The following is a 19,424-nucleotide window of genomic DNA, read 5'->3' as shown; positions in this document are numbered from 1 at the left end:
GGTCGTGTAGAGGTGTGTGGGTGGACTGAGAAACCTCTGCAGCTAAGCCAGTCTAAAGAGGCTGCAGCAGCAGGGACGTTAGTGACCAAAATAGCATGGGAGCACTATGGCCTGCTTCTATGCCTTTTCAGTATCTCATGCGGTACCCCACTGGAGATCCATGCCATAGCACTGGCCAGACCACGGACTACAGTCTCCTTCCGTGTAACTGGCTAAGGCCAGGTTCTCACAGGAATTGGTGTAGTTCACGGCTGGCGTAGTTCAACTAGACGCAGGCACTGTCTGGTTAACAAGAGGTCTTAAACAGGCTTTTAATTTCAGTTGTAAATGTTCACCGATGTAGCACTTGTTTTTAGATTTTAGCGCACTTAGCACTTCGCTGCACCTATAAGTATTTAAATTTCCTTGCAAACCTTGCTGTTAGACTCCAGTAAAATCCATCAGCAGTAATGCAACTTCTAGAAGAGAAGAGCGATATGGTTTATAATGGCCAGTTCTATAGTAATGATTCTGCCCTTATCTCCTCTTTGCTGGCAAAATCATTTGGTGTGTCCATTGTCCTTACCCTTTCACCTAGTCTAGAGCCTAAAAAACAAGTCTGATGTTGTTTCCACTGAGCCAAGTAAGAACAGATTGATGACACCAGGCTTCCTAGGAAAAGAACATGAACCTTACGGGAATTCAGTAAACATTTATGCACAGGCATTAGTCAGCTGTTTCAACATGCCGTAAGTGTCTTTTTAGGCTTAGAAGGATTGAAGGCAGAGTCCTGTAGCCAAGCTCCTAACATAGTATGTTCTTTAATGAACTGCAGTAAACAGGAGGAAGAGATTAAGGAGGCTTGGAATCAACCAGTTCTTCTCAAAAAGTCAATAAAACTTCAGGCTCTGTAGTATTTAGAACATTAATCAGTGTGAGGTCTTGGATGCAATGTGGAATTTCAATTATTTTTATTTTTTTAAAAAAGTAATTGAGGGTCATGTTAGGGCTTGTTTCTTCTCAAGATTAAAAAAAAAATTGAACTTATTTTAGCCTTTTAATTTGAAACTGTAGTGCTCAGGAGATTGACTGAGAGAAGGACATGGAGCTATTCACCTCTAAATTACCTCTTCAAATCTAGTCAAGGTCAGCAGCAAGCAGAAGTCATTATCATTTTGTTCATTGTCCTAGGTGAAATAAATTAGTTATGTCAGTTCAGCTTACTTTAAGGGGTAAACTAAATCAAATTAAGGCCATTTTAATTCTGAGTAAATGTGTCTGCACCACATTTAATGCAGATTAACTAATCCACTCTAAATGCACACTTTTAGTCAATTTTCATTAACTTTGCTGAGTTCCTCTGCAAAGAGAATTCGTGGTATAAATTAACTCGGAGACTGAGACCTGTTCTTATTTTGGGGCTGAGGGATTTACTGGTATTAAAAGGTGTTTATCTTTTAGGCTGTGAGTCCTTTCCACTTTAAGGAGAGATATATGGAGTATGTTTACCTTTAATTTTAACTGGTCTTACATTAATTTATTTGAGCTGGGAGCAAATAGCAGATCTGAAAAGTAACTTGTTTACTTACAGTTATTTTTCTATTCATCTTTTGAACTGTACTTTTCCAAAAGGACTTTTGCCAAGATTTTTGGTCCACAGTGGGATCCTCATGGTCATGAGAGTCAAAAAATCAGCTGAATGCATACTAAGGGTTTCCATCAGCAATACCTAGGCATTTCACACTCAAGCAGCAGTACTGTACGCTGCTGTCAATGCAGTACAGCTAAGCAATAAGATTTCCTCTGACAATTGTTCTGGCAAGAAAGAAGTTGTGCCTTAGTTTTTGTCATTTGCAGCTGGAAACATCTTTGTGAGATATGTTCCAGAGGAGCCACAGATACCCTGCTTTCACAATCTATGCATCATGAACAACCTCACTCACTTGCAACCCAAGAATAGCCAATGCATCCAGAGCCAAGTCAGGACCAACATGATGAGGGATATAGGGAAACTGAACAAAAACCAGGTTCCAAAATTCATCACTTTGGCATTAGGATAGTGGCTGTAAAAGATAAAAAAGGATGCACAAGAAGTTAGAACGGTAGAAGGACAAGCACCTCCAATATGCATAGATGCACACAGATATGAGGCATGATAGAAAAATTTCAGCACTAAGTATTTGCAACCGCTGCATTACACGTGCATAGTGAAACTAGTTGCCGAAGAATGTTGAACACCCAACCAACAGATGAGCCATATAGCACTTCAGACCTCTAATACTAGATGGTCTGGATTGTCTATCCAGCTTCAAAACCCCTAAGAGCTACCAGGGGTGAAATTCTGCCCCTACCTGTGGTTTTTGTTAAATTTTTTTTTTAGTATTGGCAGACTTAAGAATGATTTAATCCAGAATCTCTTTGCATGTCTTATCATACACAAATAATGAGTGTAGTCTGTTGGCGTCTGACAAAGATGTCGGATATGTACATTTGATGGGACAGTCAAAACAGCAAGATACTTGGGAATTCTGTAAAATCCAAATCTTTGGGTTCAGGATAGCTTCTGAAATTAGATTGCTTTGCTACCACCGTTTCAGAGAGAGAAATTAAGGATACCATGGCAGCAGTGGCAGGAATAGATCATCAGGATCATGTTTGAGCTTAGACGCATCTCTGTGTGACATTCATGTCTTTGAGAGCCCTGGATGTCTATGATAAAGGAAATACTTGGCTGATCAGAGATCTGCTTCCCATCTTCTCTGAAGCTAAGGTGTTACCTATTTTTGCACTACATGTTGAGCATCTCAGGTACCACTAGTGGTGCCTCTGAGTTCACTGTAAGAACTCGCTTTCTAAGAACTCGCTTTCTCTTTGCCACCTTTGCTGTATCTTCTTGGCTTTAGTGTTACTTTTCCAGAGTCCCTGCTGTCTTCATGATAATCAGCTTGTAAAATCGAAAGAAGTTATTGAAGAAACTTAAAAGTTACCACTTGCTGAGAATTTCTTTTTTTATTTTGTGTGGGAGAAATACATAGATATGTATTAATTTAAGCACTCCCTTTCAATCATTAACCATTAGTAATAACATTAGAGTTGAGGAGGAGACAAAATTGCCTTCAGAAAGACTGTTTTACAAGGGTTCTTTGAGGTAGTAAATAACCCATGAGGAAAGCCACAGAGATTATAATGACCCAACCACTATTCTCACACAACCACAATATCACTTACTTGTTGAAGTGCTCTAAGAATATGAGGCTGGTGGAGGTCCCTATGATGGTGGTCAGACCTCCAATGGTTGCCGCGTAGGAGATACTCAGGGAGAGGCATTTACAGACCATGTGGTCATGTCTGGTTTGATACTGGTACTTAGTGCTCAGGTGCAGTTCTGAGGGCTTAGGAGGCAGGACCAGTATCTGAGCCTGTAGGGGATACATTCACCAAAAAAAGCAGGCGATCAGAACAGCAGCCCAGTTTGCTCTAATGCCATGGTGATACTGGTCCCAGAGAAACAACAGGTTTCTGTAAGAGAAGGCAGTTTTTCCTTCACAGGATTAATGGGGATCAGAACTAGAAACCTGTCCAGGGGCCTGAAATTGCCTAGACTGTGATAGAAATGTAGGACAAGTGGTAATCAGACTTCTGGCTATAGTTTGGGCCAGCTCCAGTTCTGACTGGAATCTCAGTAGCATACCGACAGCCTTTGTGGGCTGCAGGGGAAGGGTGCCAGCACTGCAGCAGTAGGAATCAATAATCTTTGAGGCTTATGAGCAGCTGCCAGACAAATGCTTGGTGGACTTTTTGCACTTAGACTGGTTGTGGGCCTCTAATTAGGAATGGAGTGCTAGGTGTCTCAGAAACAGCATGAAAAAGGCTGGGCAGTGGGACTGTGGAAGGAAAAGCTGCTGGAAAATAATGCAAGTGTTTCAGACAGATGTGTTAAATTTATTAATTTGCATTTGGGTGTATATAGTAAAATCACTCATGCTGTAAGTTAGTCATCATAGGTGAGTGCTCTGGCTAAAATCCCTGTAGGTTAAAAGTGGTGTGTATTAGTTACAAAATGACCACCGAATATGTATGGGAAGTGGGCGTAAGAGGAAATCACGTACCAGCAGCAGCACATTAGCCTTTTTGGAATGTACACTCAGATTCATTTGAACTGTGAATGCAAATTCTTATGTTGATTTTAGCCTAATCTTTCTTGGACAGCAACTTACGCCATTAAGATACTACGTAATTGCAGCCCAAACAGCAACCACTTCTTGGATCCACTCAGAAGTAGAAATACTGGAACAGACTGATGCAATGAAGGATTTTGAGTGGGTATTTGGCAAGATGAAAAGGAGGTGGATACTATGACTACCTAACGAACTGGCTGAGCAGTTAAATGGTCCATGGCTGCTGCTGATTTTGTTCTGTGTAGGATTTTGTGTGTCAGGGATTGTTATTTTTGAGTTGGGCTATTTTCCAAGGAGGCTTTGTAGAAATAAAGTGGTTAGAACAGCCACATAAGAAGGGAAAATTGTGATCACGTTACTGAGTGTAAGCTAAAAGACTTGTACTAGCCATTGGGGGAGGGTCTTCTGAACATACCTGTGCTGCAGACACCTAAATGGGAGCAATAGCTAGCAAAGGACCAAGTCATGACTGCTGTAAGAGGTTGGAGAATGATTCCATGTAACATAGCTTTCAAGGAACAAATATGAAACAGTGGGGAACAAGTGATGTTCACATCTGTCTTTTCTCTCACCCCCAGGTCTAACATGTCCTTACCTGAGGTAGGTGCTGCCCATTGCTCTTGGAGTTCATCGTTCCAATAGGGTTGGCTATCATGTGCACACCATTCATATTCTGTAGGGAGGCAAATGCCTTTGGATTAGCCTTTCTTCTGTTTCTAGGGGCACTTAGATTTTATGATGCTTTGTAAAGGTCATGAGTAGTGGACTTTTGAAGAAAAAAAAACGAAAAAACCAAAACCCGAACCTAAAATTTCAGCTATAAACTTTCCACATGAAAACAAAACAAAACCCACAGAAAACTAGAACTTGATTTTATTTTATAGTGATCTTAAAAGTCAGATTATAATAAGTTTAGGTTTTTCTCTGCCATGTAGGAGAATCTAAGAGGTCCCTTGCTAGAGACTGGGTTGTTCTAGTAATTGAGGTGTCTCAGCTGCAGAAGGTGCTAACACCTGGAGTATCTAAACTTGGTAGAAACCATATGGAATTGTTAGTTTCCTGACTGGATCTCAGGATCCCCAGCAGTAAGTACAACAAACACTACAGAGATAAAGTTCCTGAATTTGATTTATGCAGGAAGGCAGATGGGGTAAATACAAAGCAGGACGTTCTGCAATACATACTCTCTGCCAAAGAGCACTAGCTGTTTGAAATGAAGGAAACAGCAGCTTGTTGCAGAGCTGTGTGGACTCTGCTCTGATGGTTCCTGCATTAGGGGACAGCGTAGCTCAGAAGATACTACCTATGACAATACCTTTGAGTGCATCAAGGAGCTGAAGTCAGTAGTAGTAGCACTAAAAACAAAGAAAGGAAAATATACTTTTAAAATGCCTGTTCACCCAGCTCCCTCAAAAGGCACACATCGTGGGTAGGAGGGGCAACATCTGTGGGAGATCTAGTGCCTACTGAAATGGTGAAGAATACAATTTATTACTAGCTCTTACGTGGTGTCTTGGCTGGATACCTAAGAGCTGTCATTATGTTTCACAGCTCTATCTCGAGCTGTGCAGCAATAGGGTTCCACCTCCATGCATTCTAGGTAGTATTTACCTCATTCTAGGAATGGTCTCCATCCACAGTGGATTGCCACCAGGCCATTCAGTGCTACCACTGTCTTGATCTGCTCAAGTTCTTCCCCTGCCAACTTTTCCAATCTTGTTTCTGAGCTACTACCTGTACTGCATTAAAGCCTTCACTGAATCTGTCCTGTGTGGCATGTAGACCATACAAGCAATCCACTGAACTTTGACATTGAAAACAGGTTTAATTTCAGAAGACGTGCTACTTTTCTTTTCCTGCCAAATTTCAAGCAATACTATTTTAATAATAGTTCTCTTATGAAATACCCCACACATACTCTTCAACAGAGCTTAAAGGAATTAATGGCACAATGCCAAACTGTCTATAGAGCACAGACAACATGCCTGGAATAAAAAGAGATAACAAACGGAATATTGGAGAATCTATTAATCTCCAAACGAATAATAAAACTATTCGGAGCTTGCAAGTTAAAGTAATCGATATGTGCTCTTTGAATAATAGTGTTTGCTTTAAAGTAAATTTTTAAAGGTGTAGCAAGAACTTGTTTCTTTTTTATTTTAAACACTCATAACAATAAAGAGCTCAAGAAGGGACTGTTTAATTTATTCTCACACCTTATAAGAAGATGCTTCTCAGGATTTAGCCTATAATAGTTTTAGGAGAATAACTTCCTATATTCTCCTGTGTATCTGGAACTGCTGATTAATTTGATAATTTGACCAAAAAAAAAAAAAATCTGTCCTTTCCTTGATTTGCCCTTTTCACCTTACTAAATTTTTTCCCCCAATAAAGATCTGGTTGAAATTGTTAGTGTTTCCCCTCACCACTCTCATCTCTCTCTTGAATGCTTCCTTTGGGATTCCTCCATAAGTGTTACCCCTCTGGATATGTCCTATGGGAATTCCATACTGTGCTTGGATCCCCTTCATCACTATTGATTCACGGCAACAGAAGTAAAAATCTGTGGACAGCACTCTCTTATACAGCACAAACACAGACGTCAAAAAAAGATCTTTCAAACCATTTTCTTCCTCTCTAAAATGGCTGTAGTGTTAAAATATATATATATAAATACTGGGAAGCTTTTGCGAGATCCAGACCATTACATTAATCCCATTTCTTATAAAACCCTCCTTGTCAGTCACATCTGAAAGATTCACTTGTAAGCTTCTGCTTGCCCTTCCTGGCTCTACTCCTGGGTTCATTTCATTGCAACGTGTAGGGCTCAAATCTCCAGTCGTGATGTACAGGGTTCATTCTTACTCCTCATTGATGAAGATAAGCTCCAGTGAAGGCTGGCCATGCTTTTCACTGAGACCTGCAACAGACGAAGAGAAAGCAGCTCTTGGGGTAAGAACTGGGCTGATCCCCTGGGTCACAACAATGAACCTGGAGAAACTACTGCAAACAAATCTTGTTCAAACCCTTTCAGGTACTCTATGACCCATTTCAGCATTTTTCTTGTGTTGGATTGTCCTGATCGTGTGCCTCTGACAATTAAAACACTATCATATGTACATACAATAGCAAAGGTTAGATGACAATATTTTCAGCCTGGAATCTGTGAATTGAAAGAAAAGAGAGAGTCCTTTCTTCCTAATTTTTTTTTTTTTTTTTTTTTTTTTTTTTTCCTGGTAAAGAATGAACAAAATTAACCTAAGAGCACGCATACATTGTTTTTTTGTGGCACCTGGTCTGACCTGGGCAGCCTGGAAAGGCAGGGGTAGAATGGGCAAGCACGGAATTGTCACAGCACACTTTTGGTCCTCTTATACATTTATTTTACTTTCTTCTCAGATGTTTCCTTCCAACCTGTAAAATCCTATGACCTAAGAGTTTATGACACACAAACTCCAGTACATGCCCTAATTCAACATAAATATTTCCCAATTCCAATTTTCCCGTCACATCCCAAAATTTTCTTCCATTTTTCGAAAGAAATATCAGAGTATGAAGAGCATGGACCAGTGTCTTTCGTGGTACAAGTTAGACAGTTCTGACCTCAACAGAATTTGGATAATGTGTATCAACATGTCTGGTCAGTGACAAACAGATGAGAAAAGAATGGCCATTATTGACAAATACCTATCGGCTCGTTTTCTTCAATAATGGTGCTGCCTGCAGTACTGATGACCTCGCACTCCTCCTCAGCATTCACTAGCTCCTGGAGCACTGCCTCCACGATTGGCATCACCATGGCTGTGGTGGATGTGTTGGAAAGCCACATGGAGAGCACCGTGGTACAACACATAAAGCAAAGAAGCAACCTAAAGTATAACACAGGGAAGTCTATTAAGGCACTTTCAGATGTAGGAGAGGTTTCCTTGCCTAACATTTTCATTCGTCAGCTGATAAGTACGTGGGGTCTTTTTCTTTTTGTGGGTGCCAGAATATCATGCTGTGCACAGATAAAATGCTGCCTTGTGCTGAGAATTGTCATAAGACAATGTATCATTGGAAGCCGTTTACTGCCCACGTGGAAGTCAGCATGTGACATAAGAAACAGCATTTTTCAGTATATCCAGGATATAAGCATCCTTTTGTGTTCGCTAAACAACAGGCAAAGAAGGAACAGAGAAACTAAAATCAGTATCAGTAAAAAAGAGAAAACTTTCAAACTCTGAAAGTGGGTAGGAAAAAGAGCCCCAAACCAAGCTAACTTTTGCCCATGGATGAAAAAGTTGGAGTGGTTATTTCCTCTTTCAAGCTGCTGCTGTCAGCCTCAGATGGCCCTGAAGTCACAGGTTCACTCACATGCCTGGCTTTGCTCCAGCCATCATGACCATGCGCAGGGCGATTCGCTTGTGGAGATTCCACTTTTCTACAGAAGCTGCCACACAAATCACACCCATGAGGAGCAAAGTTGTGTTCTTGAAATATTCAGCAGCCACCTGCATTAAGGGCAAGAGGGAAACAGTCAGTTAAAAAAGCAGTAACTACCCTACACAGAGAGGATGCTGAATGAGAAATGTGGTACAGTGGGTTCTTTCCCCCTAGAGAAAGAATGACAGGTAACTGGAGAAAAGTGAAGAATTTGTAAGTCAAAAATGTTCTCTTTAATCTCTTTCATGCTGTTTTTACAAATAACAAGGCTTTACACCCACCCATTAGTAGGTTTCGCAGCTTTGAAGAGATCAAGAGAAATTTTCCTTCTTTGAGCAGGATGTTCCACTGCCTGCAGTCAGTCACACTCTGGCACAGACTGAAACAGCCACAGAGAAATCTCTGCACTGAAGGTGCTTACTCATGTGCTTCATCTGCTTTTTCATTCTGTAAATGTCATTGTCTATCTTGTTTGTATTTCTTGTTCAACTGTTGAGCAAAATGTGACTTCCCTAGAAGCTACAGTTGCAGAAAAAAGTCCTTTGGGACATGCTATCTGAATGCAATAAAGAAAGGTTGGGATATTGCTGTGATGATCTACAAACACCATGCCAGAACTTTTCACAATGGAAATCAATCTCCATTGTACCAGGAAAACAGAGCAATTTTTTTTTTAAAGAAGAGAGAACTTTAATTTAAAGAGGAAAATCATTAATTGGCTCAGGAAAAAATTCAGAGATTACACACGGTCCTCCACAGCAGTGTTCTAAAATGTGGGCCTTGATAAGACACAAGAAGATGAAGTGACTGCAAAAATAATGATTAAAGCAAATACAAACATTCACACACACTCTCTGTCTTGTGTGGGAGAAAGTAAAAGCTACAAGGAGATGGCTGGAGTCTAGATAAGTATTTATTTTGTTCTGATGCAATCCTTCCCAAGCTGGGAAGGCTGGAATATTTTTCCGAAAACATTGTTTCTTCACTTTAAAACTATTCTTCTAAACAAATGTAGGTGCCAACACGTTAAAACACTTAAAAGTGCAAGAATGACACTAATTACTTTGTGAAAGCGACAGCAAGTTAAGTATTTAATTATATTTATTTAACAAATCCCTATGGTGACCTAAATAGGCTTGGCCATCATAGTTGTGTGCCAGAACTTTTAAATATCACTATTTTTGGCTCTCTTCCACTGGTGTCTTTCTCATTAACTTTATTTTCCTGCTACCTTGACAAAAAAAAAAAAAAACAAACCAGCAGATCTTGAACTGAATGAAAGAAATCCATCAAGCCAGCAGCACAAAGCACCTGTTTTATTCTTCTCACAGTCATTTTGAAGAAACAAGTGAATACTGACATTCTTATTAATGGACACGTACACATATATGACACACTGGCTCATGTTCTTATGCCCCTGTGATTTATTTGTAGCTTAAACTACTAGGCAAGAGCTCTGGGTTTCTTTGGCACTCCAGAACAGCAGACTGGAAATACTGCAGCATCATCAGAGTTGTTTATTGTAAAATACATGGGTTTATTTCTGTTCCTAAAGCAAATAATACATTATCTGCAATAGTCCCACTCTCATTTAATCTGATATTACACTGAATTTCTGTCAGGCTGCTTTTAAATTTTCTTTCTCCAATATGCTGCAGAATTTTGTAACTACTTTATATTAGGATAAAAATTCCTGAAAATATTTAACTGTGTTGGTGTGGAAATATATATGATTATATTACACAGTTGTTACACCACTGTGTAGGAAGGAATAAGAGAGTGGGAATAAGACAGGTCATGAAACTTTCGGTTCATGCTTGACTTTTGTTTGGCTATTCCTTTGCCTTAGAAGTCACAGCTACAAGCACTCAGGTTACAGCTTGGAAAAACAACTAGAAATTCACCTGGATAACAAAAATATCTAGCATTATATAGGAAATGGTAACTGCTTTTAGAATATGTAGCCTCTTGCCTTATACATTATCTATTATAAATAGGATTGGAACGAATCTTTACATTTTATCCCGTAACTGCTGTATACATGGTTTTGGAGGAGGGAAAAGGTGGGATCCTTTGATGCAATGGGTTACGGGAATTGTTGGTGATGCAGTGGCTGACAGGATGGACACCCCTTTTGGCTAATATAGCCTTTCCTCTATCTATTTTCAGTAAAACAAAGAGCTGGTCAGCTCAATTTACACAATTCACAAGATGTGCACTTCTTCCTCCCATACCTCTTAGTTTTGCTAGTCCACTAAAGGTTAGTTTTATTCAAATAGTTATCTGAGAGTAAGAATATTGAATAATAAAAAGGTGCACACTGGTCTGACCTCACTGGACTTCATGACTCCAAAAAGTGGGTATAGGAAAGCAGGAACTAAGGCTGCTGCACCAAGAGGTACCGCTTCAGACACCCAGTATACAGCTGTCACGATCAGCACGTAGGCACATGAGGCTTCCTGCAGGGAGAAAGCACAGAGGTTACTTGTTACTGCCCCACCACCTGCTGTGGAAGCCTTGTGGGACTCATCAGACCGCAGGTAACTGGACTTAAAAAAATTAACCAAGACTGCATAAGGACCTGTTAAGGTGCAGCTGTTTAGGTGTGAAATCTACGCTACCATCTGAAAAGCCAGTTCCAGAAGATGGTGCTGATGGCAGATTGCACACAAAAGCTAAGGCAAACATTAGAATAAGCACATTTAACAGCTAAATAATGGTTCCAAGTGCATTTTCAAATTTGTTTGATTTCCATAATCTAATATTCACCAAACATTCAACCATGGCTCCTCAGATTGGGCTTGGTGGAGCTGGCATTTCTACACAACTCTCTCTCCGTTATTGGACAACAGGAACACGTAGTTTTCAGGGTCAGATGAGAACATTCACATTTGCCATAGCATGGCTACAGCCACGTTGTGCCTCTTTGGGGAAACAGCCTGAAAGATTGCTTGTTTTAAACAATGCATTTAAACCTACCTTTTTTTTTTGTCAGTTGATTTTCTTTTCTCAGGTAATTTTCACAAACCCTTTGAAGAAGACCGCAGACTTTAACAGCCTAGAGCCAATGGGTTGACAGAGTTAATCGAACAAATTTGCTGCTGTCCAAGGGCCTGGTAGAGAAATCCATGACAACATCGTGCTGAGCATTTATGGAGAGCTGCTATGTGATGGAGAAAGGCACTTTTTGCAGGAAAACACAGCTAGTCCACACAAGTCTTCTGGTCCATTTTTAAGATATATATGTCTTTATTTATGGCATCCAGTGGAGTTCGCCTTAGGCTCAATTTGTTATGCTTAGAAATCTGGGGATATTTCCTGCTAATAATTACAGAAATTAACCTCAGAAAAGTGTTTTTCCTTTCCTTATCTCAGATTTGAAGCTAGGTCTTGTACTGGGTCTAACTGGCCGTTCTATGGAAGCCAGTGGGTCTGCAACTGATTTACACCACCTCTAAATCTACCTGTTCTTCATTATTCCCTGGATGTTCAGTATGAACTTAGCGAGCCGTATGGATTCACATCTCACAACGGCTGCTGTTTAGAAAATTCACTGTTTGCAAATGTTATTTGAGTGTGTTAAAATATAATTTAATTACTTTAGTTTCCTGACTGGATGACTACCAAATTAAGCAGCTTTCAAGAAGTCACACAAGCAGTTTCAACAGATCCTTATGCAAATCAATTAGCGTAGTTTACTCTTCATTTTTTTTTAGTCAGTTTTGTGAACAAGGTGGTAAAATCTAAACCAGGACTATGGAGGACTATAATGGAATGAGTAAATAGCTTGTATTTAAAGTAATGTTTATACACATCCTTCTTACATTACCCTTAACAAAGAGCCACAATCAGCTGTTTCTCTTTTTTTAGTACAGCTTGTAGTAATACCAGTCAGAAGAAAAAGTTAAGATAGATTGCTCTTCTCCATTTCCTTTATGTGCTTAAAAATTGCAACCAAACTTACTCAGAAGTTTGGGTTTAAATTAGCTACCAGGCCTTGCTCTGACTCCCATTTAAGAAAAGTGTAACATTAAACAGTTCTTATTCAAATAAGCGGGGCCACAAATATAACTAAGGTTAACAGGAAAAATAATATACTTGAATCAGATAAACTCCAATTACTTAGAGAATATAGAGAGTATCTGAAAGGCTGCTGGAGAAATTTAGGTCTGGATTATTCTTTTATGGATGCACAAGTACTCTGAACCATGCAGATACGTGCATATTTGTTTCTTTTCCGTAAGTATTGTAGAAGAGTGGTTTAGTTTTCAAGCTCTCCGGTACCTGTTTCACGATTCATCTATGATCAGGTCCTTCAGCATAATGACACACACAAAAAAGATGGTATTGTAGTTGTAGCTTTGTTGAACCAAGGAAAAAAAATACGAGAGGCTAGAGAAGGTTGGCTTAGAATGGATGGGATCAGAGAGGGTTTATTAATATTCAGGGATTATGAAGCATGCATTTTATAAAATGGAATTGTCATGGTCTTTGAAACTTTGAAGACTGGTGTTTAGATTTTAAGAACTTCAAGTGATCACTCAGTTAAAAAAAACCAGATGAATTTACTTAAAAATGGAAATAATTTAAAAAGTGAGATGACAGGAATTAGAGATTTTGAGTAATCTCTACTAGGAAGACAAAACTACTTTAGATGAGAGTCACAGAGCTGATAGATTGGCTCATAAATATTAGCCAACTTGATGCTCAGTCACCTTTACATTATACTTAGTGGTTAATATTCCACAGGGCATAAGGTCATTTTTGTGACCTAGCGACACACTTTTTACTTTTTAACTCATTAGTTTCTGCTAACAAACCATTGTGTTTGCTCTGTATGACAAACCACTATGTGAGCTCTGTATGAAATCCAGCAGTTGTCTGAGAAAAATGCCTTTTAATGAAAAAACATTTATTTTTATTTGAAAGCAGTGCAGATGTAAGATCCAAGAGATATGTTTTTCTGAAATTCATAAAATTAATTTCATCATAACCTGATTCAAACTATTTTCTCACCCACAAAATATGCTTCTCTTTAATTTCTTTGAGCATAGATTGCTATTTTCCACTGCTCCTCTGCTTGTAGCAATAAAGTAGATTGACAGTGGAAATGGAATAGGATGAAGAGAAATTCCGTCTCTATCAAAACGTAGCTGGGATGTGCACTGAGTTTTTGTGTTTCCTATACACAAGGCTGTAATGCGTTTACAAACAGAAGTGAAATAAAGCACATTTTTAAATTGTATAAAATTGGGTAGCAAGTACTAGAAAATCCAAGTTCGATAATCTCCACTAAAAACTTAATCAGCTTGTCTAGCAACTTTATTTATTTTCTCAGTGCTTTAAATAAGCTTGTTTCCAAGAGAAACCATATTAATCTCTTCTGTTGAATTGAACTGAATTTATATATTTAATTAATGGCTACCAGAGCTACTAAGCACTGGACCGAAGTAGTGGCTGCATAATTTTAACTGTTTCACCCTCCTCACTTCTTGTTGTACAGCTGCAAATTACTGTTAAGCTCACCTCAGGGCTTGAAGCAGGGCGTAGGAAAACATTTGATGGTTGAAGGGACTACCACCTGTTTTCAGTAGTCCATTAGCGAAAAGAAAAGAGATGCTGCAAGGAAGCCATGGCTAAAAGTTCCACAATAAGGCTCATGCACAAAACTTTTACAACTAAAACTGAGATCTGAGGATCTCAGGCCAATTAAAAGGAAGAATAAGCTCTGTGTTGGAGATTTGCCCACTTAAGAATATGGATTGCATATCTCGCATGCAGGCATCTGGTTAAGCTGTGCAAAGAAGAGGTAGTCTGGCCTCTGTGCTAGCATCTCTGGGCTGATGGGATCAGACAGTAATTCCCTCCCTTTAGCTTGGGTAAATAAAATCAAAGGTGAATGAACATATGCCATCCATGGCCGTTCAGAGCATGTTCTGTGCTTTAGGGTCCATTCTGCTGATTTGGTATGTCAAGGTATCAACATCACCTGATGCTACAAGTCTCACAGCTTACAACAACTCTTGCTGACTTTTGAGAAGCCATCTATGTGTCCTTGATTGGATTCAGTGTGGCCACAGGATCAGCAGTCATAAGAGACTCTGCCCACAACTGACTGAATTCATGTGGCATGCTTTATGGTATCACCAGTGGCTTTATGAAAAAGGTGGGTAAAGATGAAAAAAGAAGAGGCAAAAATGCTCCCATGCCACTGTTAACAACAAGAGAAATAAGGCCAGAATGAAAAAGACTCACAGTCTGTAAAGCACACAACATTTTTTTCTGTATGTGTCGTGACCTGAAAGGTACTTATTAATGTCCCAAACCTGTTGTAGAAGTCATAGTTCAGATATAAACTTTGGAAAGGAAAGAAGATTTCAAGCAAAATTTCTCAGGTTTATTTTTTACCCAACCGTTTCTTGGCCCAAAATAATAGAAAAGAAGCTGTGGACATTATTCCCATAAGCCATATCTACAAACAGTTCCCAGTCCTCATGCTCCCTTTGATTGCTCTGGACACTACATGTGTAATGCTCCTTTGACATTTCCGGAGTTGTAAGCTGATGCTTTGCAGAAATGCAAACGTAAACCACATTTGATAGTTCTGATGTCTATAAGAAAGACAGAAAACTAATATTATTGTCTGATAAATTAAAATATAAGTAAATCAGCAGGTGACAAATTTAATCTCTGGGTTTAAGAAGTAATTATAGTCAATGGATTGTAACAAAGTAAATACTACTCTAAACCACTTGAATAGTGTATTGTCAACAGAACTTATTTGGTGTGAATGTTTTCTTAAAAGCATTATAAACATTTGTCCAACTCTGGGTCAGATGCATAGCTATACTTTACCATCCATGGGCATTCATGTGTATATAAACTGGATATAAAATATCATCTGATGGATTTTCATATCACTTTACAGTAAAGCAACACCATGAGGTGCATAGTAGTGCAGAGGAGCTTGTTCTGTATAATGGCCGCTCTTGCAACAGTACAGATCAGTAAACTTCTGTTTCAGCACCCATACGATTCTATTACAATTTCTTTGGTTAGTAAAGAGTTTCCTTATTGCATTCTGAGCCTCTCAATCCAGTAGGGAGCAAACATGAGTGACAAATTTTAGTGCAGTGAATCTCAAGTTTCCCAGGTGAAGTTCTCAAGTGACATATAGAGCACACGGCAGTTACAGTGCTATATGGGCACGTCAGGGAGTTATCTGTTCTTATGTCACCCCTCCAGTGACACTGGGGGAGATTAAACCTTTTTTAAAAACAAACCTCGGTGACACAGTGAGCCCTGCTGTTCTCTGAAGAAGAGCATGATTGTCATTCATTGCCATTCTGTCTCTCTCAAAGAGTTGGAAAACTACTACAAGAGGGCAGCTGAGATATACATTGAAGTTCAGAGCAGGAAAACTCTGAATTTCAAAGTGCAACGTACCATTCAGTGGGGTAGGAACAATTCCTTTTTATGAATCCTGGTTTTCTTTCCAAACAAAATGCTGTCGTTCTAGTTTTGAAAACTGCTATACAATTTCTGATTCTTTGCATTTCTATAATTTGAAAAAGTAGTAGTATTTATAAATCCTCTGGTACTAGAAGCAAGAATTAATCTTTAGCAGAATAGAGGAAGGAATGCAAATTGCTGCACCATTTGGCCAGATTTGTGTCTAGGACCATGAAGCACCAGCTGCAGAATTTTTAATACAATTCAAGTTTTGAGAAGAAGTTAAACATCACCATCTCTATAAGGCAGGAAAACATTGTTATTTTATGGTTTACAACTTTTAGAGAGAACTGCATAAGGAGGAGTTAACCACACGGCCAAGGGTACTCAGTACCCTCAAAACAGTGTCAGGAATGCAGCTGCATTCACCTCTGTTCCCTGCTCTGTGTGTTAAGCACAGACTATTCCCTCCTTTGTATTGCAGCTGTGTATGCCTCCGAGCCATTATTTATTAGCAACTGCCAGAGCTGCAATTTTTCAGTAGAGGTACCTACAACCATCTTCAGAGTAGTTAATGCCATCTATGGTCCTACCTGTCTATCTCTGAGTCCTAGCTCCTGCCTCACTTGAATTGCTATCCCATAAACCCACACTGAATATTGAAACTCTCTCCCTGTGAACTTATTTCTAAAAACTGAAGACAGTATAAGTATTCCTTTCAAAGACCTCTCCTTGCAGAAAATTTTATGGATATGTTTGTGCTGTTTCCCCTTTCACACACACATTATTGTAGAAAAAGAAGAGATACAATATTTCTGCTTTAAGGAAGTGCTTTATTAGCTTCACCTGGTTCTTCAACTCTGCTTGTGACATGACTCAAGGTAGCTCTGGTTCTCACTGAATGGTGAATTCTCAATGACCTTCCTAGTCCTTCAAATCTGAGTCCTTGGTTTTCCTAAGAACAACGCTTATTTAGGTCTTTGCTTTTCTTTTTACACACTGCAGACTTATCCATCATGACTACCCACTGCACTCAGAGGATTTGTTAAAAAGAAAACAAAAATGTACTTACGCTGCTGGGGTATAAAAGTGGCAGAGGAAGCAGCAGAAGTGGAATGAGAACAACAAGCAAGAGATTTCTGGACCGGAGAATCTCCTTCATCATGGCCATATTCTTTTACTCTCTGGCGGTTTTCTTCTCCTTGGGTTTCTTCTCCAGTTCCTCAGATACTCTGATTTCCACCCTTCACTCCACGTTTTCCTTCACCTGTACCTGGATTTCCCTGAAAGGTCTCACTGCCTCATTTCCTAACCCCCCTCCCCCCACCACTAGCCACCTAAAATATATTTCTTAATTTGTTTATTCTTCAAACTGTTGTTTTGAAGAGAAGCCTGAATGATTTTTTCAATTAAAAAGAGAGTTTAAGTAGGGCTCACCACCACATCCAAATTATTAGCACACCATAACATGCAGAGGTTTGCAAGTTGGAACATAGTGATCTTTTGACAATTTTTAATTCAGAATCACAGGTGTAGATGTATTGCCTTCTTATCCCCATGTTTTGAAAGGTTCTTTTCTTCCATCACCCAGCAATGTAATTTCTGTTTTCATTAGTTGGGTGAGATGTTTCAGGCTGCTTCTTTTCCTCCTATTCGATAGACTGAATGTCTCAAATACAGGTTTCTTTTCTGTTGAAAAAATTATTAAAACCAAAAATCTATTGTTCAATGCACAGAAACAAACTTGCAGGTATCCCTTCTTAAAAAAAAAAAAAAAGAAAGAAAAAATTAAACCATCTACAGCTCCTCCAGATTTCGTCTCATTGCTATAGTTTCTGCTTCTACTTTGTATCTGCCTTTATCCTACTTTTGCCCTGAGCTTGGAATTCACAGGGCAGCAATTCCAACACAGATTATACTTGGTCTCAAGATAAAAACTTGTTAAAAAGCTTCATTCAACTCTAATTCACCAATGAGGACTGTGGAAGGTAGTAGTTTCTCCACCCATTAACCAAAACCAAGCCAGAACATTTGAGAAAGCCAGCAGCCTCCTCTTTCTGACACAATCACAAACGTCAGACCTTTTTTAAGTTGCTGAACAGTTTGTTATTGTTCCAAGATCCCAGTACTGATAATAAATAAATGACCATTGTTTTCTAACAACGTCTTTTGTCTTTCATGTCTCTTCCAATCGGATCCATGAACGTCACTTATGCATAAGGCATGGGCTGATCCCTGTACTCATTCCCATGCCCTCAGTAACAGGAGGATTCAGAGTCAAATTGAGAATTTTTAGGCTTCCTACTCCAGTCTTCCAGTGGAGAAACATTTTCACTACTCTGACATTATTAATGCTTTTTGTGGAGCTGAAAGTACTGGGTATTTAAGACTGAATCTGTTGGCTGGTTACATGCACGACATGTAGATGGCCAACAATTTCACCTGTATCTCACAGGAAGACACACATCTAGAATTTTCCATCCTCTCAAACCTTGCTTGTCTCCCCACACCGTACTAGTCAAACACAGACTGAGCTCACCAGACTGAACTGACTTGGTGACATTCAGTCCTGGAGAGCTGGCAAAGGCAGACCTGCAGAGGAGTTTGATGTGCAGAGTGAATTCGCCCTGAAATTAGTAATTGTATCTAAGACTGTAATGTTTCTATACCTTGAAACTTTCATCAGAACTTTTTGCCTTCAGGCAAATTTAGCAATCAGTTCTGGAAGCAAAAATGTAATTAATGTGAAGATTTTGAGTTGGTCAATACAGACAGGGAATTTATATCTGTTTTGTGAGTCGTTTCAGAGAAACTAAAAGAATGGCTAAAATACTAAAAAAATCTACAAAATGTTTTATTTTAAATTAAAAAAATCTATGCTTTATTTCACTTTTTTATGATCTGCAAGGTCAAATGGTGGATAAAATCTGGCATTTAGAGGTAACGGTTCTTTACGGCATGGGAGAAGGGCTGTCTGTAAACATGACTCAGTCTGAAGTGATGAGCTGCAAACTGAGCTAGGGAGGAGGCAATCTAGGTCTGTATCTTAATCAGTACTGAGGGAGGGAAGCTGCCATAAGCCCGAAGCGCTGCCTAGAGGCAGACTGCTCCTTCCCACTTGAACTCTGGAAAAAGGAGATATTCTCATTCCTATTTATTACCTCCTCATTCCCATCAGAGAAAGGGGCTGTTCCCTATTCTCTCCTGTACCGTTGCTCCCATGAAGAGTTTCACAGCCTGAGATAACCAATTACTCAAGCTGCAAGCTGCTAAATAGCAAATCTGCTGCTGAAATCAATACAGTGCAAAAACAATTAGTTTAATGTGGAATATTTTTATTATTACATTGATAGTCTGTTAAATTAACATGGGCAGTCCAAGCACATTCCC

The 19,424-nt window shown here is 39.3% G+C and overlaps 1 protein-coding gene across 1 annotated transcript in view; it reads right to left on the bottom strand.

The window, feature by feature from the left end:
* Positions 1-17,205, bottom strand: part of SLC13A4 (solute carrier family 13 (sodium/sulfate symporter), member 4) — a 25,483-nt gene extending 8,278 nt beyond the window's left edge. The window contains exons 1-9 of the mRNA XM_010140515.1: positions 17,107-17,205; positions 10,913-11,041; positions 8,514-8,650; positions 7,845-8,026; positions 7,023-7,077; positions 5,473-5,512; positions 4,753-4,830; positions 3,208-3,398; positions 1,923-2,042 (exon numbers count right to left, since the gene is read on the bottom strand). Coding sequence (XP_010138817.1) covers positions 1,923-2,042; positions 3,208-3,398; positions 4,753-4,830; positions 5,473-5,512; positions 7,023-7,077; positions 7,845-8,026; positions 8,514-8,650; positions 10,913-11,041; positions 17,107-17,205 — 1,031 coding nt within the window. The remainder of the gene's footprint in view (positions 1-1,922; positions 2,043-3,207; positions 3,399-4,752; positions 4,831-5,472; positions 5,513-7,022; positions 7,078-7,844; positions 8,027-8,513; positions 8,651-10,912; positions 11,042-17,106) is intronic.
* Positions 17,206-19,424: the final 2,219 nt, after the last annotated feature.

The sequence above is a fragment of the Buceros rhinoceros genome, unplaced genomic scaffold, assembly GCF_000710305.1.
Source record: "Buceros rhinoceros silvestris isolate BGI_N320 unplaced genomic scaffold, ASM71030v1 scaffold3757, whole genome shotgun sequence".
Classification (NCBI taxonomy): Eukaryota; Metazoa; Chordata; class Aves; order Bucerotiformes; family Bucerotidae; genus Buceros; species Buceros rhinoceros.
This window is presented reverse-complemented; position numbering and strand designations above follow the sequence as displayed.